The sequence below is a fragment of the Cavia porcellus genome, unplaced genomic scaffold (assembly GCF_034190915.1).
Source record: "Cavia porcellus strain 051 isolate PalLab524CR breed Dunkin Hartley unplaced genomic scaffold, mCavPor4.1 scaffold_6, whole genome shotgun sequence".
NCBI lineage: Eukaryota > Metazoa > Chordata > Mammalia > Rodentia > Caviidae > Cavia > Cavia porcellus.
Genome location: NW_026947489.1, coordinates 1,598,114 through 1,624,636, shown reverse-complemented (window position 1 = coordinate 1,624,636; position 26,523 = coordinate 1,598,114). Strand labels below are relative to the sequence as shown.

General features: G+C 43.7%; 1 protein-coding gene across 4 annotated transcripts in view; it reads right to left on the bottom strand.

Annotated features, from left to right (window-relative positions):
• Positions 1–627: 627 nt before the first annotated feature.
• Zfand6 (zinc finger AN1-type containing 6) overlaps positions 628–26,523 on the bottom strand; it is a 62,790-nt gene continuing 36,894 nt past the window's right edge. For 3 of the 4 annotated variants that reach the window (XM_003461466.5, XM_013152497.3, XM_013152502.3), the window contains exons 2-6: positions 13,666–13,843; positions 12,038–12,146; positions 10,340–10,440; positions 3,907–4,017; positions 628–1,549 (exon numbers count right to left, since the gene is read on the bottom strand). In XM_003461466.5, coding sequence (XP_003461514.1) covers positions 1,401–1,549; positions 3,907–4,017; positions 10,340–10,440; positions 12,038–12,146; positions 13,666–13,819 — 624 coding nt within the window. In that variant the 5' untranslated portion in view covers positions 13,820–13,843 and the 3' untranslated portion in view covers positions 628–1,400. The remainder of the gene's footprint in view (positions 1,550–3,906; positions 4,018–10,339; positions 10,441–12,037; positions 12,147–13,665; positions 13,844–26,523) is intronic. The other variant, XM_013152506.3, reaches the window with a different exon arrangement.

Genomic DNA, 26,523 nt, shown 5'->3' with positions numbered 1-26,523 from the left:
AGGGAGCTTCTGTACATGGGGTGGGAGGAAGGGCTGGAGGGAGGGAGGGCGATGGGAAGAGAATCAAGTACTGTGCGCGTGGCTACGTACTTCCTGTAATGCACATGAGCACTACGTGTGGCAAATATATATTAGTAACTTTTTCTAAAAACTAATTTTTAAAAAAATTTCATGTTTGAAAAAGGATGGCAGGTAGGTAAGTCTGGAAACACAGAAAAAACTCTATAGACTTCCACAATTTCCCAACTGCACTGTTCTTCAAATTATGCTTTTTTCGATTTCTTTAATCCCACAAGAAAAAGCCGCTTTTACTAGACATTAATTCGGTGTGACACAGTGCAGAACAGAGAACAAACAAGGGATAGAGAATATGACATCAAATGACAGAATGTTATTCTTGCCTTTGAGAAACACAGAGGTCTCTAACTCACAGGAGTATAAAGATATATCAGTACAAACGAGTCACAAATAGAGGTGGAAAGCAACTGCAGTGCTCTCACCAAATTTGCAAACAGAAAACCGGAAGTTTAAAAAGACGAAACAAGGGCTGAGTGTTTACCTGTCACGTGAGGCCCTGGGCTCATTCCCAGAGCGGGAAGAGGGGGAAGACAAAAAGCGACACAAGGGAACAGCCTGGCTTTCCTTTTTATTTAATCAAAGACTGGTAGATAAACATAAATACAGCACAATTACTTCAGATCATTCTTCGTATTTTACACACAGACCATTGAGTGAGATCTGAAAGAGACCTGCGGTCAGCAGTGAAATGCACACAGCACTTTCCTCCCTTGCTCAAGAAAAGAAAAAAACAACAAACTAAAACAAAAACTTAGAATCTGATCAGCACACACTCTCCTGTGACAAATGATTCAGACATAAATAGTGGGTGCAAAGAAACTATATGCTAACTTATATATAACCTTTGTTAATGAAAAAACAGAAGCAGCCATAATGATTAAGATACATTCAGTTACTGGTAACTAGTTGTGCCTGAAAGGGCATCATCAGAAGAGAAATCGTGCTGCAGAGAAAAGCTATATATACATAACAATGAGAAAATAAACTGCAAGGTTAACGCATGCATGTTTAATACTGGAAAAATCACAGCCCTCCAAAATTTCTCCAGGTTATAAAAGCCCTCTGCACTCAACTAAAATTAAAATGATCTTAAAACGATAATACTTGTAAAGTTTAAGTCTTTTCAGCCACAAAACTGCAATGGAAATAAATGTTCAGAGTCATTTTCAAAACAAAAACAAAAATCTATTCTTCTGATGACATGCATGATTAAAAGGTCTATGCAAGATACATTGCTCTACATTCCCAGTGACTAGGAAAAAAAACCTCAAGTCAATTTTTAGTTTGCAGATGGTCAAAGGATTTTGTATTCCAGCAGGAGTTCAAATCTTCTGTATTTTTTCACCAACAACTACTGGATTTTCTTTTCTGATTTTCTCAGCAGCATCAGCTTTGTAATTGTAAGAGCAATTATGCACATCTGAGTAACGGTGTACACCACAGTAAACATTTCCACAGCGGCATTCGAACCCTGGAAAGGGATTCAGACACAAGTGTGAGTTGGGTGGCAGGACAAAATACCACGTTCTTTGGCATAATTGTTAAACAGCACAGTTGTATTAGGGCAGCAATCTAAGAATTATTCCAAATAAACAGTATGACAAGCTACACTTCCATAGTTCACAGAGTTTCATTTCTTGTTCTAGCTACAATCCAAGACTTGCACTAGAGCTAGTAACAATTACTTCCTTCCAAAAACCGGGTTGCTAAACTGCAAATGTGAAAATGCTTTAAAAATCAAAACTGAATGTCAAGTTAAGCATACTATCAGAAGGCTATCTTAACATTTAAGAAAGATCAAAATAAAACCTCTGAAAGAACTGTTAATAACAGTTTCAAAAACAAACTCTTCCCCCCAAAAAAATCCAGCACAGGCCAGCATGCCCATCAGCTTCCTTCGCTACCTCTGGAGATGTGGACGGACCTGGGAGCGGGGCCTACGCGGATGAAGTCCAGAGCTGGGTTCCTGTCTCCATCTGCTCACTAACGCAGGCAGCCTGCCTAGCCACTCCGAGCCTCCGCGTCTGCAACTGTACTTCTGGAACACTAATTGTTCGATTTTAGTAAACACACGACAAATGCTCTTAATTTTGGGGAGTTGCCAAAGAACTGAAGCCAGAATAGAGATTCACAGGTGTGCATAGTGCCAGTCCCTTGAATTGAGGTTTTACGGTACGTACGGGTTTTGGAACTGTCGCTTAGGAATCAGTATTTTACAGATGACCTGGTGTACATTATTTTACTTCATGAAACAAAAAAAAAAATGAAACAATAGTAGATTGGACTGTCAGATTGGGCAAGAAAATTACTAAGACTCAGCTAATAATCACAAAGTCTGAGAGTTTGAAAAGATTCCATTTGATATGAAATATGCGTACCCTAGGATGTCAGGCCAGCGTGTGCCTCAGTGACAGAGTGCTTGCCTAGCGTGTGCAAGGCCGTGAGTTTGATCCCCAGCACCACAAAAATAAATGAATGAATAATAAGTAAATGAATAAAAAATACATATAACATTTTATCCATATATATATATAAAATATATGGGCCAGTTTAAAACATCTTGGCATTCGACTCATCTCTTTTGCTCTTTATCTCCAATCCATTCCTAAACTGAAGTAATCCTCATCCTAAAGCACAATTTTTGCTCAAAATTTTCTTTACTCCTCTCGGTCTGTAAGTGAGATTTCCTGTGAAGTCCTCAGCCCATGCGTGGCCACAATAAACAGTAGCCCCCCTCTGTCCACCAAGCCCAGCACATCCAACCTCAGCGGGGCCCCGCACGCTCCTCGCAGACTCTGGGCCACAGCTTCGTCCCCTCCCTCACGGGCCTGAACACCCACTCTTCCCCTTCTCAGGGCTTCGCTTCGAGCTTGACTTCTGCCTGAAGTGCTATTCCCACCAACTGTGACCGAGCCCCAGCCGAAGCACCTTGCTGCGTGCTTTCCTTGGAGCTAGGGCTCCGGTTCCCTCCTCTATGTAAACAGCGCCCGCACTCCCGCTCCTGAGCTCCGAAGGCAGTCTGCACTTGACCAAGTTCTCAGCTCGACGCTTCCACACGTATTTCTCTCTCTCTTAACAGTACTATCTGAGAGCTGCCTCACAGCAGCTATCTATGCTGCTGACTGTGAGAAGGCACCAACCGCTTACAAGCTGTAACTCGGGGAGCCTACAGTCTCTGATTAACTTCACTTTACATACAGAAAGCACTTTGCAGCTGATCCAGGACTTGGCGTTTGCTTTCCTGGAAGGCAGGTGCTACGGATCTCCCCTTTCACAGCGCTTGGCACACTGACCTGCTTGTCTAGAGCTGTCCAACTCAAGCTGAAATAAACTTTTAGAAGAAAAGTCATTTGTTTTACTTTTAGATATACAGTTAGAGGTACCTTTATTTCTGCAAGAAAACTTATAAGCTGGGCATGGTGGTGCATGCCTGTAATCCCAGCCACTAGGGGCTGAGCCAGGTGGACTACAAATTCACAGCCAGCCTAAACAACTTGACAAGATCTCAAAATTAAAAAAGAAACATCAGCCGGTGTGGTGGCACACAGCTGTCATCCCCTAAATCTGGGAGGCGGAGGCAGGAGGACTGCAAGTTCAAGCCCAGCCTGAATGATTTGGCAAGGCCCTGTGTCGAACAGAGAAACAGACAGGCCGGTGGACAGCTCAGCATGAGGGCCGTGGGTTCAGTTCCCAGTACGGAGAAGAGCAATCAGAAGCTGAAGCGCGTCCAGCGGTAACTCACAAGGGAACAGAAGCAAGTGAACGGAAGTCAGCGAAGGCCGCGCAGTATGTAAAGCACCGTTTCACGCCGCGTGATCGAGGCCTTACCCGTGAGCCCCACTTTCTTTCTGCACATGAGACAGCGGTTCTTCTTCTGTTTTGGTTTTTCAAGGGACTTGTTTTGCTCTTCAGACGGTTGTGCTGTGTCTGACGCTGAAGCTGACAAAAACAGGAAGATGAGAAAGTATAATTACTCGGTAGGACTTTTTTTGGTACTGGGGATTGAACTCCTGACCTCATGCTTGCCAAGCAGGCCTGTATCCCTGAGCTAAATCCGCAGCCCCTATTGGGTGAGATTTTGATGCCGGGTAGTGACCATCCCTGAACCCACCCTGCCAATCTACTACTGGGTAACTGAGGACTTTATTTACTAGAATGAACAGATGTTTGTGAGTCACAAAGTTGTTTATAAGATGACCCCTTTGTGTATAAGTTTTTGTACATGTATGCATACACATCAGAAAGCCTAAAATAGATAACTGACATGGGATCAGTGACTAGAAGACAGATTACAGATTTTCTGCTTTTGGGTTCAACTGTATTTTCAGATTTGTCTAATAATCATGTATTTGAACCAAAAGACACACACAAGCACCACCTGAGTGTCCCAATGGAACATGCAAGACAGTAGCCACATGCAAGCTTCTTACTGCTGCTCAGGGGCAAAATTAGATCGATCCCAAAGAGAATAAAATTCTCAGAATGTTTCACATAAAAACATTTAAAATGTGAGGGAAAAGATAAACTGGTGCATAAGATAATAAACTGATACCTGCACAGGCTAAACTCAAGACCACTGCTCCCGTCACTAATGACCCCAGCCCTCCTGAACGCTGTCGCCAGGTCAGAGTGCACAACAGGGTCGCGCTGATGAGACGCCTGGCTCTGAAACAGCCAGGGCCTGGCCTGGGTTCTTGACCTCGCCGGCTTCGGCACCCTCCACCCTCCCAGGAAGCCCTGCAGAGCTACCCGTGCTGCGGGCCGGCCGAGCACCCTTCCCCTTCACACTCTGCAACACACTCCAGAGGGCTCTCCTTCCTCCCACTGAATCTGAGTTCCCTCACAGCCAGGATAAAAGCCCCTGCCTTCCTCCTCACTGGGGCTCGCCCAGTCCCTGGGCACTTCCCTGAGCCCCTCCCTCCTCAGCCCACACTTCCACTCTGCACAGCGTCTGCCACAGTGCGTTATGATGACGTCTGCTCCGACTTGGCCTCCTGTACCCCTTCCTTCGGGACCACCCTCGTCCTTCTGTCAAGTCAGGCTCATCGTTCCCCAAGGAGAACCCACACTTCTGCCTGGACACCCCCTCCTCTCACTTCAGGGCCCTCATGGTGCTGCTCTCCACGTGGAGACCCAGGCCACCCCACGTGCTTCTACCTTTGTGTAACTGCCTGGCTGCACTGCGCTTCCCTCGGAGGGCAGGAGCCTGCCGCTCCATCACCATCCCCAGGTCCTGTCTTGGCGCCTCTGGCCACTCAGTAACGGATTTGTGAGGCAAGTAACTGAGTTACACACCTACTGCGTTTGTGAGCCCTGACTCCCCAGCTACACTGTAAGCTCGCTGAGGACCAGATGGCATCTGTGTGAATCTGCAGCACTCCATGAACTGCGTGAAGCAGATGCTCAAACATTTGCTTTCCAGAAGTCCCTGACACCTGAAAATCCGCGCTGCGGACTTTTACAGGTATGATCAGACCTCACACTGGGAACATTCCTCAATGGGAACATACTGGAGAAGCAGCTCATGTGTCCACTGGGCACTGTCACAGTGAACACTGGACAGCAGGACAGTGCTCAGAGTTCGGAAGCACAAGGAGAAGCGTGAAGCAGACGGGTGTAGGAGGCGCCACGCTCTACATCCTGGGTGTCTGTGGCAAGGGTGTAGAAGACTTTGTTGGACTTATGACGGAGTTAACTCATGAACGTTCTCCTGGAACAGAACTCATTGTAGGTGGAGGCCTTACTGCAGTGTATTCCGACTTGCTTATGCTGAGACATTATCCCGCATCTTAAAATGTAACACTGGGCAAAACGTTACAAACAGTAAATAGAGAACTGCACCGGAGAACTGCACTGGGACATCCTGACGCTAGACGAGAGAAGTTCTAGTAATATAAACACTGGATTTTTGACATACAATACGGACACATAAAACCTTTTATCTTCATCTTTCACAAACAAATATTCCTAGAATATGACCTTCACGAGGGCAATGGCTCAGTGTCAGGCTCCTGCTATAGCTCAGGCTGGCCTCACACTCAGCGACCCCCCGCTTCAGCTCCCAAGTGTGGGATTACGGGCACACACCACCACCGCTGGCTTCAGGTTCAGTGTCCTGCTCACCATTATCCCCAGCCCCAGAATAACATCAAAGAAAGCTTGATGTGTACAGAACTAAAAAAGTTTAACCTGCTGTAAGGAATCAATCTGTTACATTTATTGTCTGCTTTAATGGCACTAACACTATTTTAGGTTTTAATATATGTGAAATAATATTAAATATAAAGATTTTAACATATTCAGTATTTTTATATATGTCACAGTTTGTATGAACCACAGGTTTTAGTGGGTATTAAATTTTACATACATACGCACGCGCACACACACACACACACACACACACAAACTGCCTTGATTACTGGGATACTGAGATATCGACATACCTGGAAACGAGGGGAGGGGAACGACATGGATCTGCTCTGTATACAAATTCTATTACGTCCCTTCACAACGCTGACCCTAAATCCTACGGCAGATGGATTCTTTCTAACGGAGGCAGACACTATCCAAGCTTGTAAGCTGCTCAGATTTGGGAACAGCAAATCTCAAGTAATTCTAAGATTAATAATTCAATCTTTCAAAAAGCCACATAATGGATGAGATTAGATTTTTACTAATGAAAGTTAAAACCAAAATAAAGGGTTTCTTTGGAACTCAGTGGTTTTTCCTATTTGGAACTGAGAACTGAAAGGAGTGCCTGCTGGTTAATAATTAAGAACGGGCAAATCCAGTGTCCTCAGAGCCTGTCTAGGAGGCCTCTGGTACAGCACGCGGGCTACCAAACCAACTGCGCGGAGCCTCCTGAGTTCATGTTTAATGGGAACCTGTGTGGTAGAGCCCGCTGGCCACCGCTGTCGGACACCCGAGTGTCACTGTGCAGGGAAACGGCTGGCTCAGCTACCCGTGCAGAGGGCACAGAGGAACAAGGCCCTGGTCTAGGCCCTGTAAACAGAAGAGAAAAGAAAACAAAAGGGAGGGAGGGAAGGAGGAGGGAGAAAAGCAAGAAAATACAGACAGTGCTAACAGGCTGGGCTACAGCTGCGCGGCACACCGCGGCTTGTCAGGGGTGAGGTCGTGAGCTTCATACCCGGTACCAAACAGACAAAAGAAAGAAGAAAGTACCTAAAAAAGCACTGCCCCCCTTTGGGGCATATTTATATACATGGCGACTAAAATAAACGTGATGGTATTAACAGGTAACCCCCAAACATTACTGTGCAACTTAATACATGGTACGCCTTCTTCAAAGAGTCTTGCCAAGACTCTTCATTCATTCAAGAATCAGACTAAGATTTAGCACTGTCCTCCCCACCTTCTTCTTACTGCTACTGCCTAGTAACTTTTAATACGTATGAAGTGGACAAAGTTATTATTTTCCACAAAAATAAGGTTCAAAAGGGGTGTGTATCAAGATACAAAAACGGCCAGGCGTGGTGGCGCACAGCTGTAATCCCAACACTGGCAGGCTGAGGCAGGAGGATTGTTCAAGACCAGCCTGAACTGCACAGCGAGACCCTGTCTCAGAAAGACAAAAAAAAAAAAAAAAAAAAAAAACAAGATACAAAAACAGACTCCTAAACCCATATTCTTTTTAGTGTGATCTAAGATCAGAGGGACTGAGAGGTCAGTCAAAGTTAGTCAAAGTCAAAGTCAAAGCCACTCAAAGTGTTTAACAATGCAGCCAATCAAGCACAATAGTGTACAGGACACCAAAACACTCACGTTTTGTAGCTTTTATGAACTGGAAATCAGTCATACATTGTTAAGTAACACTGCTATTATTTGAAAGTAAAAACCTCAGTGATGAACATGCTGCAATGTGCTAAATTCTCATTTAAACATGAGAATGATTCTTCAGAGCCACGAGGCAAAAATGATAGCAGTATCACCCACCTGGGGGCAGCGTATGCTATTATCAGAGGATCAGCAGAACACACACAAGGAAGTATCGGGGTGAAAACCCAATACACAACCTCAGGGGCGGCTGCACCGAAACGGCTTCCCTGCTGGAGGCTGGGTACCACCTGGAGACTAAGAGGCGGCGGAGGAGGAGGAGGAGGGCGCAGCGATGTGTCACCAAGCACGCACACGCACATACCGCAGGCCACAAGCTGCGCCGTACGGGACAGAACACGGGCCTGCAGGCAGCGCCTAGGTCGTAGCAAGCACAGGACCGAGTTAGAGTTTTTTTCCTTTTCATCTGTTTATTAAATAGATGAAAAAAACCCTCCTCTGGATTTGTTAATTATTAAACAGAAATTAGGCATACTTGTGCATGTGCACATATACATTTGTATTTGTGTGTTTATGATAAAAGCAAATATTCTTAATTCAACAATGTATGTTAAAACTGTCTTTAAAACACCAGACTAAGAGATTTTAACCACTGAACCCTAATCTTGCTCTAAACTCAGTGGAAGGCGAAACACCGCCTGGGCTGTTGAAGATTCTGCCAGGCTGAAATACTGAAGGCGAGGGTGTGACGGTACACTACGTTAATGCTGATTTAATCCACAAGTCATTCACTCATGAATGAAAACAGGAGTCCGGACTTGTAAACACTCATTTTTCTTTACAGTGTCAGGGTGTCTTTTTAATTCACACACTCAAGGCTATTGGAAGAGACTGTAATATTCTGTAAACACTGGTGCTGGAAGTACTTCCGATTACTGGCTCATTCACCTTCCCATCTTTATTTTTTGTCGACTGTATAACAACAGCTATGGTATCCTCAAATGTCATAAATTAATTTTCAGTCAATGCTTTTTTCTTGGTCTTCCTGAGGCAAGGTTTTGGTAAGCAGTTCAGGCTGGCTTTAAACTCACAGCAATCCTCCTGCCTCAGCCTCCAGAATGCTACAGAACGTCCCAGCAATGCTTTTAAATTTGTTCAGTCATGAGATGCATGTAATATTTTCATGATTAGCAGCCTGCTTTCTTGTTTCTCAACTTGCCTCTCACTCTGCTACTCAACCTGTGGTTCCCCATTTCCTTTGTCTGTGTGGCCTGAAACCGACTGGGCACTTGACGCTGGTTCACCTGCCTGCCTGGGCGGGCTCAGGGATCAGGCCCGATACTGACTGCATCTAAAGAAGAGCACTCTCAGCTCTGAAACCTGATGACTTTACCTTACTCTAACCACACTGCCCTCCGCTGTCTGAAGCTAAGTCACTCCACCGTCAGCATGAGGGACGCGACGGCTTAGACGCTGCCTCTCCTCTCGCCTGCAGTGGCTCACGGGTCCCTGACCTGACTCCTGTTTACCCTTTAAACTCATCCCTCATCTTTCCCCATCAGTTTCCTTTTTAACTAATAATAAAACTTGTGTGTGCACCTACAGTATTTATGAATTTCTAATAATATGCCATGTAAACTACTATATTTATATTGGTCACATAATCTACAGGCTTGGCATGGCAAATTATGTCAAGTATTTGTTGGGCATGAAATAAACCTAGGGGGATTGGCCAGTTTCTGCACATGTCCACCACATGAATGCCACTAATGGTCGGGTCACTGGCCAGGGCATCGTGTCTTTATGCCATGTGGTGGGCAGAGTGATGCACGCTCCTCTTTGGGCTCTGGCTTTCCGTAGTGTCTCTCGGCCAGCACACGGGAAAACATGGCTCAGCAATGGAGGCGCCCTAACAGCCTCCTGCACGGGCTCCTCTGCTGCCTCTCACTAAGGCCTCAGTGTTCACAGGGACTTCAGTTCACACCCTCTTAGACCAATCTGACCCAAGGAGTGGGTCATACACTGCACAGGGAAGGACACAGGGTCCTAAGCTGTGAACACAGGGAGCTGACAGGACCTGCCAGCCAAACATAACAATCTCCCCAAATAATCAGGCAAAGACGCACAAGAACCAGGTTCCTGCAAGCTGGAAGTCCCAGTTTGCTTAGATAAGAAATATTTCTTAGATTTAACTGACCAAAATAATGAAAGAGAACAGAGTCACACCACACACAGTCATTTGATTACAGTTTTCAAGCAGAACAAAGTTTGAGTTTTCTGTTTCTGCTGATGCGCATGTTTTAAAGGGAAAGTGTCTGCTTCCCATTTAACACACTGCTATCCTGTTCATAATGAAAACCTAAACGCATGTGTTTAAGCATTTGATCTTTTAGGCACCACCGAGGCTGCAGTCGGCTTACAGCACTGAGTGCTGATAAAGGAAGCACACGCCGGTGCAGACACAAACCTTGCAGCTCTTCGGTTTCGGGCGCTGCTTTGTCCACAGACGTGCCGTCCACCGGTGAGGATGCTACAGACTCAGGTAACAGTGGCTGACTTGATACAGAGCTAGAAAAGCAAAATATTTCAATTCTGTAAAATAAAACGTCATTGTTTATCTTTACTGTTCTTGAAAATATCTTTCTGTGGGACAGAACTTCACTATTTGCTCCCACTTGTCTTTACGGTCCGGCTCGTGAGCCTCCCGCCGCACCTTCCCTAGCTGCTGTGCTGTGAAACCCTCTATACCAAAAGGGCATCCCCGCGTGTGAGGACTTTTAGGCTTTTGTTTCACTTTATTAGTCCATGTCTGCAGCACACAATGATTACACTCACTGCAGGGAACTGGTACCTGTACACAACACATTTCAAGTCACCCCCCCAGCCCTTCTATTTTTCTAGATTATCTATCTCATAAGACCATACAGGCTTAATTATCATATACACAGATTGAAAACAAGACTCACAGGCCAAAGAACAGAAAACATTTAAGAACACAGAAGACAAGTGTACTAAGTTAGGCACACTTTCTTTTGAGACAGATTTTGCTGTGTAGTGCAGGCTGGCCTTGAACTTGCTTATGTAGCCCAAGATGGCTTCAAATTCATGACAATCCTCCTGCCTCAGCTTCCAAGTGCATCAAGTTATACTTTCCAATACACGGTCTTCACTGGATCATAAAACCTGTTTTTCTTCCTCTCTTTCCTACTGTCTTTTATTTCACACTTTGCATAAATAAATAAATTTTTATATAAGAGAAATCTTGCGTATTTATTTACACTCACACATCTGAGTCACTTCATCCCACATGTGAACATTAACAGACAAATAATAAAAGAGGTGACCTGAGTGCGTCAGTACAGTCCACAGAGGCCGCTGTCTCAGACGCTCCTGTTGCACTGTTTTCCACACTCTTAGGAGCAGGTCTGAAAGTGCTTTTTCCTGACTGTGGCTTTTTTTTGGTACTGGGACTCGAACTCAGGACCTTGTGCTTGCCAGGCAGGTGCTTATGCCACTGAGCTATATCCCTGGCCCGAGGCAGTTGTTTCTACAAAATCATAGAGCTTTGAAGCTAGAGAGGAATGTGGACCAGGAATCTATGCTTTGGAAAGAAAGCAACAGTGCATTTCCTTTGTGCATTTTAAGCACCACATGAAAAGCAGCACGAGAAAGAATGTTTACGCTTCCAGTCCCGGACGCAAAGCTGCAAGTAAAAGCAGACCTCGCCGCCGTGACCTGGAAAGTGGAGCCGCGTGCAGAAACTGCACTGTCAGTGCACTGGTCACTAACAGAACACAACTAAAACATGTGCTTCGGTACACAGCCTTTTAACTGGTTCCAGAGTTAAAGCATAAATAAAACAGACAGGACTGCTGTATCACGGCACTGAAAACAACAGCTGACAGGACCTTGCTGTAAGATGCGACACAGTAATTCTTACCAAGACTGTAATTTAAGAGTTGACTCACTGTGCGGCTAAGGACTTCAGGTATGGGTCAGGATACGGTATGAGGAACAAAGACAAAGACGGTCGTAAAGGAAATCAAAGACTTAAAAGCTCTCCCAACATAAACACAGTGACCCAGACACACACAGTGGATTTGCTCATGGGGCTCTACAGTCTCCCCACAGACCTCCACGGAACGCCACCCCGAGCCCACCTTACCTTGGCTGCACAGAAGAAGATGCAGAGGCCAGTGCTGACGGAACCTCTGGGACGCTGCCCTCTGTGCACTGAGCTGGTAACGATTCAGACAGACTGCTGACAGAAGCCGCTGCAACAGTACCAGGTCATGTTAGCGAGTCCACAGGCTAGCCAGCCAAGACCTGATCTAAGAAAATGAAATCAACTTCCCACAATATACGGGATAGGATTCCACCTTTCTGTGTCTGTTAGTTCATGCATTTTATTTATTATTTTTTTTTAAAGGAACCTTGGGTCTTCACAGTCAGCTACATCTCCAGGCCCTTTTTAAATTTTTATTTTGAGACAGGGGCTCACTAAGTAGCTACGTTGCCCAGGCTAAACTCTAACTTGTTTTCCTCTTGCCTCAGTCTCCCAGAGTGCTGGGCTTCCAAGCACGCACAACCATGCTTGGCTTGTGTCATTACTTTTAGTTAAAATCTTTGTAATACGGTAATACAGTGAATTCGCTTTTCTGATGCTGGGGATTGAATCCAGGCCCTCAGAAGAGGCTCTACAACTGAGCTATACCCTTAACTCAAAAAATGTTAAACACCTATTTTTCTAGTGTTTTTTTATTTTCTTTCTTTGCCTTTCTTTTCTTTCACCCTTTCCTTTCTTTATCTCTGGAAAAAATGTGAACCAAGAAGAGAACCATATTTATAAACTGCATATATTAATAAACTAAATTTCCACTTAGGACTATCACCCAAACTCCAAACTTTTAATTCACAAACATTTCTCAAATCTCAGTGTACAACTGAGATGTTTAAAATAAAAGACAAATTTAGCTGAACTTACAATCAGTTTCGTAAAGAACGAATACATTAGGTTGTACTCTACACTTCATAAGACACAAAAGGTAGACAGTTGCTCAGTACAAAAACAACCCATATTTGTTTGACCTTAGCTGTAAACAAATTCTGAGATTTTGATGAAATATTTACATATTTTTACTTGAACATGAAATAAGACTCCATGTAATTTAAATGAACTAAGTAACAACTTGTACTTTTATTAACCTACACATAGGTATGAACCTATATTAAAACTATCCTACCTGAGTAACTTCGACACTTTTGTTTAGCAAGCCTTGCACTCAGGATCTTCATGACTTTCTTACATAACTGCTCAAACAAAAGACCACCTCGGTTCCAGGACAATCCTTCCACAGAGAGAGGCGCGAAACACCCAGGCGAATGAGTGCGGCACACTGCGGAGGTGCCCCCGGCACCCCTCCTTCCTCAGGGCCAGCTGTGGCTATGTGCAACCCGCCTCGTATCCAGACCGCTTTCCCTCAACGGCTGCCCCTGCATGCAGAAGTCACCTCACAGCTCACGCTCTTTACTGTCAAGACAGCGGCATTAACTGGGGGTGTGCCCCTGGGCTTTTTTAATAAGGTGATGAGAGTTCCTATGGCGAGGGGAGGAAGAAGGACTTCACCGTATTCACGAAGCGCAGGGGCAGCCTTACTTCTGCCTCCCCACTACTGACCATCACAATGAGAGCGAAGAAACTTCACTGCGAGGAAGGTGGTAATGCAAACACAACGTGAGAGCAGAGAGAGGCACTGGGCTACCCGAATCCGATCCACGTCTGAACACACTCACCGGGTGGGCTGATTCTGCCACTACTGCTGTTCTGTCGCTGGAGATGTTCTTTGTAGCAGACTGAACACATGCCGTTCGTACGAGGGTTTCCGTAAAATCCGCAGCCAGTGGAACACAGCATAGGCACTTGGCTGTGATTTGTTTCTTGAGCCATGTTCCTCTGGGGTACACCTGCAATCTAACAGAATTAGCAAGTAACCCAGGCGGCTCAGCTGCACACTACCCAAATCTCTCCTAACAGAGGACCCCTTGTTACGCTTCTCTCACACCACTTCATGTACTGACCAAGAACGGGCTGACAAAGACCCAAACTTCCACCGCCAGCTTGCTCCACACAGAGCACTGGCCTGACTCAGAACGCAGGAGGCGAGACTGAAAAGTACAGTTTACGTTCACCTTTAAAACCCTGTCATGTAGAAAGACGTTGCCTCCAAGTTCCCCTCACTTGTCCCTCCATCCTCCCGCTTTCTGAAGCAGCCCTGGCGCGGCTGCCTCAGCGCCCTGAGCCTGACAGGGGACACGCTGCTGGTCTGCAGCCCGCCTGCACACAGTGGACAGGACCCCCGGCACGTTTCTGTGACGCTGTCTGTTCACTGGATGGCAGTTAGCGGCAGTATCCACTTTATTTTTTCTTAAACCTTACGAAGAAATGAAAGATCTCCAGGAAGGGGCAAAAACGATGGGAATACACACTTCAGCAAGGGGGAAGTATTTAAGGGAACCTGTGTGCAGCACGTGTTGGGTCTTGCTTCTTGATCCATTCTGTTGGTCTGGGTCTTCTGACTGGTGAACTGAGACCATTAACATTGATGGTTATAAATAATATGTACTAACTTGTCCTTGTCATGTTATTTTCCTGTTATTGGCTCCCGCTTTTTTGAGGGGAATTAATGATAGTGTTTGTTATAAATAAAAAATTTACCATATATTTTGATCCTCCCTGCAAAAGAAATTTCTAGAGAAAGGGAGCTTTTTTGAAGCTTGCATGATCCAAAAGTTAAGGACAACTCTTAGTCTCATTCAACTTGACACTCTTCTAGTATGAGAAATACACATTACAGAAATACACACTGTTGGGGGCCGGGGATTTAGCTCAGTGGCATAAGCACCTGCCTTGCAAGCATGCAGTCATGAGTTTGATCCCCGGTACCAAAAAAAAAAAAAGAAAAAGAAAAAAAACCCCACACTGTATAACACTTAATTTCTAACCATTTAAATTTTTACTCAAAGTTCAGATGGTAACTTGTGCAACTGTTTTTAAAAGCATTTAACATAATATTGACTCTGGTGCCGAAGATTTGGAGAGCTGAGCAAAATTCTAGCAAAATGAGCAATCAGTTCAATTACTTGGAAAGCAATTTAGCAATTCACCTCAAGAGCCCAGTGAACAAATATTGTTCTCTGAACCGCCATTCTCCTTTAAGAATCTGCTGTAGAAAAACTAGAGTACAATCAGAAAAAGAGCAAAGGATATACTTCACACTGTATTTATACAGCTGATAAGTTAAAAATAACCTATCCGTCCAACACCAGCAGAATGGACTTATTAAAATTATGATACATATTAATGACAAAAGTTATGCAGTTGTTAACATTTTAAAATAATTTCTGATGGAAAAATGCTGGTAACAACTGAAATAATGGGGCTGGGGATATAGCTCAGCAGCATAAGCACCTGCCTGACAGGTGCAAGTTTCTGAGTTCGAATGCCAGTACAAAAAATTGAAATAATGGTATGCATACATATAAACATATATGTTAATTAAGACTAAAAGAGTATCAAAAGGAGTCACCAAAAAGGGCAGCAGAGATCATATCCCATGATTGCAGAAGTAATGATTCTTTTTCCTGATGTGTACCTTTACAACCATGAAGACGCATGCATTCTTTGCATGCTTGCTAAATTGGGGAGAAAATTTATTTTTTAAGTACCTAAAATCTTAAAAACTAAAATTAAAAACTAACGAGGCAGAAGCATCACCAAGTCTGTGGTGCTGAAACTCAGGAGCTGCCTGGGAGCCCCACGAGGGCCATGATCATCGCAGCAGACACTGTGTGCCACCTCCCCCATGACTCACAGGACAGACAGAACTAACAGGCTCCCCTTTACTTAAAGACCCCCCTCCCGCCTCCTAGAGGCAGGGTGTTCCAGAATGCGGGAGTGCGTGTTACGGACAAGTCTGTGCTGTGGCCCAAGATCATTAAGAGTGAGACTAACTAGAGGAGGGAAATGTTTTGCTACTGAAATTCTCTGAATGGATAAAAATGAAGGGAAAGCATTCCTTGTTTACTGTTTCCAGATTTTTCTTCAAAATTGTTACAAAGATGTTGGAGGTGGGGAGAAGTTAACACAAATTTCAGGACAATGCCTATAAGTACCCCAGATCACAAAGCGGTGATGGTACAGCAAAGCCATGTTAAGTCCCTTCTCTTTTTGGCCTATGGTCTTGAGGGATCCTGGTCTGTAGCTTCTCTCTTCTGACTGTCCACTTCATAAAGCTAATTAATCAGTGATGGAGCTGGGTTCAGTCCAAGCAGTCTGACTACAGCGAAGTCCACGATCAAGCCAGCGGTTCTCAAGGTGTGGTCCGCAAGCCCTGTGGGCTTTCAGAATAACACTAACAAGCTGTTTGCCTTTTTAACAACCTGACACACTGTGGTACGAGAGTAGTGGTGGATAAGACGGCCGGAGCCTAACACAGAGCCCACCAAGGTGACGGCACCAAGCAGCACCGGGAGGCGCGCTCTTCACCACGTCCTTTTGGTGAAAAGCATTAGTTTAAGTCTTGTCATGTATGCAGCACTTTATTACACAGACAGAAATGACAACTGTATAACGAAAAACTGCTTGGGCAGCTGCTGAAACCCTGAGCTGGCTGAGCCATCCTTTTCATGGGACATTTTCATGTGAAAGAGTGACTGACAGTCTAGTCATTTCCATGAACCACATGACGGACACGCTCCTGAAAACGAACAAAGAGACCTGAGAGCCCAAGCCGATCAAAGCATTCGTCACGACGGGCAAACGTCCAAGCACTGAATCGAGACGAAGGGTGATGGGTGCCCAAGAGTCGAGTGTTTTTGGTGAGATGAGTAGGGACAGGAACGAAATGTGATCAGAAGATACTAAATCGACATTTGAAAGATCTTCACAAGTCAATAAATATTATCTTCCAAGTACTCAATGTTGGAAACTTCACAATTATTCATGAATGAAAGATCTATTCAAAGTGAAAGACCAATGAATGATACCAATCGTAAGATAAAACAAGGATAATTTAAGAAACCACCAATTCTAGTGTATCAAAGAACCACCACCCGCATTATCTGAACACACTGTTAAGTTACTGTTTCTAGGGCTGGGAGTTTAGCTCAGTGGCACAAGTGCCTGCCTGGCAAGCACAAGGTCATGAGTTCCACCCCTGGTACCAAAAAAACCAAAAAAGCAAACAAAAAGATGCTGTTTCTTTTTCCAGCTAGGCACGAGCCCAGATTTTCTTTGCCTTTTCTTTCTTTTTTAGCAGAGCTGTGGTCTGGACCTTGGGTCTCAAGAATGCTAGGTAAGATCTCCACGCCTAAGCTACATCCCCAGCTCCAGATTCTAACACCGTAACAGACAAAGCAGTAGTATGAGAATCGTGCTATTAAGTCTGAACTGAAGGAGATCTGTGGAAACGTGTTAAAGATGCCACTCAACATTAAAGAGGTGTGTGTATGAGAGGGGGAATATATTTTCCATAAAACCTTTTAAAACTAGTAAGTAATTTTTTCACAGCTTCATCTGTAATATAATAAATAGCACTAGAAATAATCCTCATAAACAAAAGCTTTTCAGGGTTTTCACTAATTTTAGAGAACTAAGATCCTGAAACCAAAAAAATTTTAAACACTTTGCTGCAAAATGTGCATTCTCAAAACAGGCAATGCCACCACCAAGAGGGAAACACTGATTCTTTGAAAAGGAAAGGCACCAAAAACCCCGTCTTTTATGTATAAAACCACAAACAGTGTAAGAGATGAACAGATGCACAATACCACCGATGGATTTAAATTTGTATAGAAGTAGGGACTAGTTAGAAAAACAGTTTAAAAAGGTTCCTTGGGGTGACAGGTAATAAAAAAGCCTAAACCATCAATTATACTGGGTTCCCTCTTAATAACATTAGAATACAACAAGATAGGAATTAAGGAAGCTTCACTACTGACACTGAAAATCTTTCAGTATTATGGCTGTCAATCACAAATACCCAGACATAATCAATATTCTACTTGTAGAAAAACTCAAGTACAGGGCAGGGGTTTAGCTCAGCAGTGTAAGTGGCTGCCTTGTAAGTGCAAGGTTGTGACTCTGATCTCTCCTATCACCAAAACACAAACGAGCAAACAAAACCCCCCCTCAAGTACAGTAAACTGTTGTACATAAACATAACACAATACTTACTTGAAAGGAGATTAAAATTCAAAAACATGTTAAAACGACTAATTTTCCCAAGCTAAACTTTCTTGTACAGCAGTAAATTAACAGTGATTTTTACAACTCCAGAGGCACAAAAGAGTTCATGAACAACTGAAAAAGAACTGACCTTACTTACTTATCCTTAGGACACAAAGTACACCTCTGCATGGAGAGTCAGAACGATCACAGGCAGTCAGAGCAGTAAGCCTATGAGTGTGTGCTGGCCCAGGTGGGGTCGCAGACCAGCTGGAGTTCTGCTTCCTCCCCTTAGCGTGCCATCTTTCCGTGAGTAAAGAAGGCACCAGGCACCAGGCAGGTGCCCAAATGACCACGGAGGCAGAACAATTTCTTAATTGCTGTACTGTGTAATTCTGAAACTGTAAATCCAACACAAAGAGTAAAAACACCCTACCAGACATGTGCACTATATCAAAAAGGTATTAAGTTTATGAAGAGAATTCATAAAACTTGAGTTCTGATTCATAATCAGGACATTAGCCCTTCTAGTTCAGTAAAAAATACTCAATACTTACCCAGTTTACTATGGGACAGGAACTATCTTTATTGTTTTAATTTTTTACTTTAAAGGAAATAAAAACAATGAGAATAAGATTGACAAAAACAATACAGTAGGAAATCTACAATAGTTACTATATTGCATACTGTTACCCTCTAAATAGATGCTCAGAATACTGGCTGTAGGTCTGCAGAGTCAATCAAACCACACAAGCAGCGCGATGTTTGTCTACATCGGTGGCTCTCTCAGCCTGCAGTGGGAGGGGACCTTCTCTCCCTCCTGTGCCCCCTGTGCCCCGTGACTCTCGGGGAGGGCGCAGCTTCCAGATTCTCACCGCTGCTGCTGGCGCACAGGAGGGTGCTGCTGCTCCCTGGTTCTCTCCTGAGCCTCCCAACAGCTCTACCGTTTTATTTATGTATCATTTAGTCCTCAGGAATCCTCCACATCGGCACTATCTATAGCCTTGTTTTAAAAAACAAGGAAAATGAACCTGAACGTAACTTCCCCGAACGAAGGTCACATATCTAGTAAACAGTTAAGTGTCTTCTTATTTATCTTAAAAACGAAGACAGTGACTGTTCAAGTTCACCATCTCTCTACAATCTGTGAGCATTCTTGATTTATTATTTAAAGATTTAAAATTTCACTCGTTTGTTCTACCTTTAGGTATTATTTAGATTTAATTAGCTATAATCGCTCTTAAGAAAATGTTTTTTATGTCTTTTTACCCAAGAAAATAATTTAAGATTAAATACTTTAAGACTTCAAAGTCAACCCAAATATCAACTATTAAAATTTTGATGAAGAAAAGCAAAGAATGTGTGGAACACAGACGTAATTATAATGGAAAATCCACGTCAATCACATTGATCTCCCTTTGCATCACCTCCTAGGGTTGTCCCTAAGTCCCAGTAATTTTCTTCTGTGACCTATCTGATGTTCCTTTATTTTCCATTCCAATTGTGCATCTCGTCCTTTCATACCTGTGGGGTTTTGCTGTTAGTTTGGTGCCCTGTGCATGACATCAGTATTATTTTAAGATTTGCTGCCTCTCCTCCCAATCCATTTATTTAAGTTCTCTTGGAACACCCAGCTCTATTTTAGCGACTGTTAACTGCCCAGAGAGGAGGACTCACCCCAGCAATCACGCTACCCATAATTTCCCAACCAGACTCGTTTCCCGAGAAGCGTGCTGTGTGGAGGCGTGCCCTGGACTCAGGCCGGCAGCAGCTCCATCTCAGCACTGCTGTTTCTGTTGGGCGGTCTGTTTTGCAGCAACGCGGGCTGAATACAGAACGCACACACTGAGCTCTAGTCCTCCCCTTTCTGTGCTTTTATTTTCACACATGGTTCCGTCAAAGTGCCCACGCTACCTTGAACTTGTGATCCTTCGGCCCCAGCCTCCAGAGCGCTGGGATGCCGGTGTATGACACCACGCCTGGCTCCAGCTTTGGCCTTCTATGACCTGAAGAGCCTGAGCAAGCACTAAGCCATCCTGGACTCAACATGCTAAGAAGACACCAACTTCCTCTGCCTCCCCAGATTAAATGCCGCACACTGACCGCCTGGACAGTGGCTGGCGCACGGCAGCAGCTTAGCGCCCGCTCTCACCTCGCTCGCCTGGAGGCCCTCTGCACCCTCAGCCACACTCCCTGCTGGGAACAAGACCCAGCTCGCGCGGGGCGTCCTGTGGTAAATGCTCTGCACGGTGTCCCTGCCCTTAACAGTTTGATCTGTGTGCAGAAATCAGCTCTACATTCGAAGAAGTTGGATGTACCATCCTTTGGGACCCCTTTCTTACCAGGCAATGGCCTTGGGGGCACACAAAGCATTTCCTAGCTAACTTCAAGTTTCTTCTTCAAACTCTTATTCCTAGTATGAAGTTACATAGTATCTTACTGGGTAGGTTTTCAAGTTAGGGGAAAAACGGTTACTTTCCTTGAAAAGGGGGGAAACAAGACTGAGGAAAATTTTCACACTGCAGCACTCATACAGAGTCATTGGGCTGCGGATTTAGCTCAGCAGCTCAAAGAGCTTGCCTGGTAAACGCAAGGTCTGAGTTAGATCCCTGGTACCCAAAAAAAAAAAAAAAAAAAAAGACAGTTATTCAGCAACAATGCCTAGGAGTCTAAAGCAATTCTAACATGTACATTTATTTTTTACATTTCATTGTTTTTTTTCCTCTTCCTAAATGGAACAGGTAGGGAATGTAATTTATAATGAATGCAGATTCACTGCATTAGCTTGGGTTAAGTCTAAGTCATGTTTGATTGGCTAGCACATATTAATATATTTTAGTTATTAGTATTCAATAACTGAGGGATGTCAGCTGGGTGTGGTGGCACATGCCTGTAATCTCAGCACTCAGGAGGCTGAGGCAGGAGGGTCATTAAGAATTCAAGGCCAGCCTGTGTTACAAAGTAAATTCAAGGCAAGTTGGCACTGCATCATGAAGTCCTGTCTCAAAAAGACAAAGAATAAAGAAAGAACAAACCAAAGCAGAAAAAAAAGGGGAGTGGGATGTCACATAAAAATTACAGAGTTCTAGACTTTCATGAAAATCAAAGACCTGAAAAATTCTGTTTTCAAAATTAACATTCACCAGGCCCTGTTAAGCGGGTCCTATAGTCTCCACCCACTTTCACTATTGGTTACTTGATTATTCTGATATTTAATTCCCACATTAACAGCTTTGTCTTCTTAGTTTGGGATCTCAACTATTAATTTCAAAAGCAGGAAAAATTACCCATAGAATAGTGACTTATGTAAGAATGTAAATTAAAATCTAAACTAGTACTGCAGCCCAAAGTGATAAGAAAAGCTTCTCCTACCTTTGCCCTTTTTTTAAATCACTGGAAAACTAAACACTCAGAATTGGCTTTCTTTGGAACTGTATGAAATGGAGATCCTAGAAGACAGCAAAGTACAGTTTATAATAAATATTAGTGATAACTGATGCAAAGAGGAATACCCAACTAACACCGTATGTGAAACTGTATTTCCTGGTGGCACACAGTAATTTCCGAGTCCTAAGCACCAGGTCTCTAACGTGAGAGTAATACACATTACAGAGGAGAGGAAACATACATTTTGCTCACACGCTAGTTTCTTTGCGGGGTTAACAAAAATACAACAAAGTCCATAAAGCAATTAGAGAGGAAGAATGACTTGATAGCACCGGGAAGTACCTTTACGTACTTCACGCAGCAAGAAACGTAACTAAATTAAGTATTTTAGGAAGATTTCATCCCTCGATTACCCAAGGGAGGTGTGTCCCGAAGGAAGAGGCAAAACGTGTTTTGAGGTAAGACATAGAGTAACACCTTGATTTTTGAATTCTGGCCTCCAAAATCAAGACGTCATGTCCTTGCATTTGAGCCACCCAGCTTGTTACAGAAGCCCTAAGAAACGAATGCATTTGCCTTTTTAGTCTAAATACTCTTGTGGGTATACGGTAGACACCTCGGGGGTGGCCTTTTAATTTTCACTGCCATTAAGATTAATACAGCTTATCGAGCATCCTTTTCCTAACTGCCAGTTTAAACTTTCTGTGCATGTTTTGTTTGATTCCGTTTTGCTTGTTATGTCTTCCACTCTGTGGCTAGCTTTCCATTTTCAGTGGTGCCTTACATCAAAATTCATCTAAATATGAATTTTTTTGGTACTGGGGATCGAACTCAAGACCTTGTGATTGCAAGGCAGGCTCTTATGCTGCTGAGCTAAATCCCCGGCCCTAAATACGAATTTTTAAAAGTGTTTCTTTTTATAGTTAGAGCTTTTTAGATATTATTTAATACACTTTTGCCTACTGCAACGCCAATATTCCCAGACCTTTCTGTTTTTATTTTAAGACAGGGTCTAGCTACACTGCCCAGGTGGAATCTCAAACTTGTGATCCTCCCGCCTTAGGTTCCTGAACAGCTGAGAATGAGATAGGTATTCGGTTTTTCCCATGTGGATACCTAGGTAACCCCAAACACTACCTGCTGTAATATACTCTTGTCTTTCCCCACATCTGCTATGCATGTATAGCTCTCAGCCCTGTTTCAATGACCTGTCAGTCCACCCTGTTACAGCTTAATATCCTCAGGAATATCAGAATCAATTATTAGGAAATGAATTTCATCAGCTAACAATAACTGGCATGAGATTTGGATATTCCTCCTCCTATTTCATTAGTTATTCTTGTCTTTTTGCATTTTCATACGAATTTTAGATTCATCAATTTTTACTTAACCAATAAGTAGTATATATTGATTTAAAATTATACTGAGGGTCGGGGATATGGCTCAGCCGAATAAACGCCGGCCTGCCAAGGGCAAGGTCAATTCTTGGTACCAAAAAAATAAAATAAAGTTGCATTGACTCTATACTGGAATACACATTGTATATACTTCAAATTATTGAGGTTCTCAGTAATGCTGATTTACAGTACTCACTGAAGAGGTCCCGCATATCTCTTACTATCCCCAGATATTTAAAATCTTCTCTAATTGGTATCTTATTTTGAAATATCACTTTCTGTTTGCTTACTGCCAGCCTCCAAGATGCTCCCCAAAGGTTCTCTGTGCCTCCTGGTGCTCAGGCCACGTGCGGGTCCCTCCGGCAGCAGGAATGCTGGCGTGGGAGACCGTCGGAAAGTGGTGGATGTGACAGTCTGCCACTCACGAGCCTAGCTTGGAACAGGCAACATGGCTCTGCTTTACTTCCTCTTCTTGGTAACTCATTCTGGGAAAGCTGGCTGCCAGGTCTTGAGGATATGCCACGAGACAAACAGGGAGCGGGGCAGCAGACTCCAGCCCAGCCAAGTCCTTCCTCTGGTGGCAGCCCTGGCTGACATCCGGACTGGGACTACATTAGAGACCCTTAGCCAAGGGCACACAGCTCAGCTGTGTCTATTTCCCTGACAGAAACTATGGGAAATGATGAACGTTAAACAATAACAAACAAGCGGGGGCTCAGAGGCAGGGGCCTTGCCTGGCATGTGTGAGGCCCTGGGTTCAGCCCCACAAATACTACTGGTAAGTAAGCAGGTTTCAAAACCTGCAAATGCCACTAGATTCTGGTATGATCTGTTATGAACCAACTGCTAACAGAATTCCTGGTACTTGTGTCTCTGCCTCTGTTTCTTGCCCTGCTGACGGTCTGTGTTCACCGGGCGGCCAGTGATCCTGGCTGGTCTCCGTGACTCAAACCGGCTGCTTAGTCAAAATCCTCCACTGGCTCCCAACACACAAGGAGCGCAAGCCGCTCCTTGCTCTTGTGAGCTGGTGCCATGTTGCCTGACCTCCTCTATCAGCCCTCCCTGCCAGGGCTGCAGGGCTGCAGGGCTGCTCTGGTCTCAAAGCCTGTCTACTCACTATGCCGTTGCTCTCCCAAGCCCTGTGACCATTCTCCCTGGCCTCCCAGACATCTTTGCTCAATGTCACCTTTTCAGGGAGACCTTCCTTTATTGCCCCACTTAAACTTGCCGCTGGCATCCTTTATTGTTCGCCCCAGTGCTGTTCTCATCAACGCCTTTCTTTACCCCAGGCTTAACTGACTATTAAACCACATCTGTTTTGTCTGTCTTCCCTGGAAGGTGCGACCTCCGTAAAAGTGGGATGCTTTGCATTTCTTTACTGATGCATAAAATAACGCTTGCAGATTCCCATGATTTGTTCACTCTATAAAACTGCCCTGATACTTTGCCAGCACTCTGTGCCTAGCGGCCAGGTATTTATTCCAAAGCAAGAAAGTACACAATATCCACTCAAAGAGACTGAGTTTGCTTTTTAAAGTAACTGAATTTGCTATTTGTGGAGAGACCGGGGTCTTCTTCAGGGTCTGCAAGTAGGGTTACTACAGCTTGGACCTCAACAAAGATACCTAGCCTCCATGATTTTGGGGACCTTTTCTAATTCAGTCCACCTAGAAATCTGTCTAAGTCAGCATGTTCCACATAAAAATTAAGTTTTGGTCAATTTCATGTCCTCAAAACTAACCTTGGTTCTGTGTCACTTACCTTAAAGAATGACATAGCTTTTACCTGCTCAAGGCCACCAAATATTCTTTCCACAAAATCCCCAATGGCTCCACATTCATGGATATTAAATTTTCTTTAAAAACAGAAAGATACTAACATAAAATAAGATCAGTGGTGTACCAGATCCAATGCATAAGCCTGTATTTCCTCTTCTTTAACCTTCAAGGTTAAAGAAGCCACACAGCCAAGGTTTACATGCACCTATCCAACCATGCAGGCTCTCTAGGTTTCACTCGCTGCCTAAACCCTTATTAGAAAGCTCTTCTTCCTCTAATGCAATCACAACTTAATGTCCAACATTTGTAAATGACTGTCTCTCTCTAATTCCTTCCATTTAATGTTCTTTCTCAAAATTTAAATCTCTCCCCTTTCTTGAAACTTACATACTTTGTCTAAGTTTATATACTTTATATAAATGACTGGCTTGACTACTGATTTAACAGTATGTCGTGTTTTACGTGCCAAGCGCTGGTGTAATATTTTATATACACCAACTGCTTTAATCCTTATAATGATCCTGTGAAACTGGTACTGTCATTACCAGATAAGAAACTGAGGCATGGAGAGGTTAATAAATTGCTTAACAAAAGTGGAGGAGCTAGCGCCCACAGCATCTGGCTAGCTTAATCCCTGAATCAGAAGTGCGCAAGGCGTATCTGTGGATTCATGAGAATTCCCTAAAATCCTTCCAGGGGTCAGAGGGTCAAAAATATTTTTATAATACCAAGAACCTGTTTGACATGTGCACTGGCAGCATACATGCGAGAAGGTAGAACAGGGCCTTGACTGAAAAAGGCAGGGCATTACCTTTACTAGTAGTCAAATTCTTTAGCAACAGACTCACTGTCGCAAAAGCGGGGGTGGGGGGGCGGGGGGGTTCACTTAGGAATATTCTTGCAGGAACGAAGTTATTAATTTTATTAAATCTTTGTACTGAATATACTTCACTGCATTCTTCTTTAGCCTATTTTGGGGTGCTGACAATTCATAGTAAAGCTTTCTTCATTCTGGCTTTCTATCCATATACCATGAATTGAGGTTTATTTTTTGACAGAATCTAGTCACATAGCTACTTAGTCTCCCATTGTTGAGCAAAGGCCTACAGTGAAAACAGATTCCTAAACTAATTCAGCACTACAGGGCCAGGGTTATAGCTCAGCAACACAAGCACCTGCCTGGCAAGCGTGAGGTCGTAAGTTTGATCCTTCGTACCACTCCCGCCACCAAAAACAAATTCAGAGTTTAGTAAAGAGCAAGTCAGTTCTTTATGAGATCAAGTCATCTTTCAACATGATGTGAAATATGAATAATAAATAAAAAATTGTAGATTTCAGAGACTATAACATAAAAGAGAAAACCCAAATTAAACACAAAAAGAGAACAATTATCTCTTTTTCCAGAGTTCCATTCATAGACCCTAGGTCAGGGTCAGCAAACATGCCTCTAGAAGAATATACGCATTTTAAGTTTTTGGTCAAAACAACTCAGTTCCACCTCAGCAGTAAAAAAAAAAGCACAGAGGAGCTGCCAGAGAAGGAGATTACAGCAGAGCATCTATCTATAATTAAGAGGGGACTAAAAAGACTGCTTTGTGAGCCACAGGTCAGACAATTCCTGCTACAGGATCAATAACAGGCACACAGGGAGTACTCAAATGGAAAAATAAATTGATAATTTTAAAACGGTGCTGGTTAGAAATATCAGAAAAAACACTGTGACATCCCGTGACTATCAGCTGGTTTACCTTCCTCTGTCGCTGCTCTTTGTTCAAGCATGTCCCACCATAATCACTTGTGGTGCTTACTGCTCCATGAGGTCCCACAGAAGACTCAGTTTATGAGACATGGTTTTGCTCTCAAT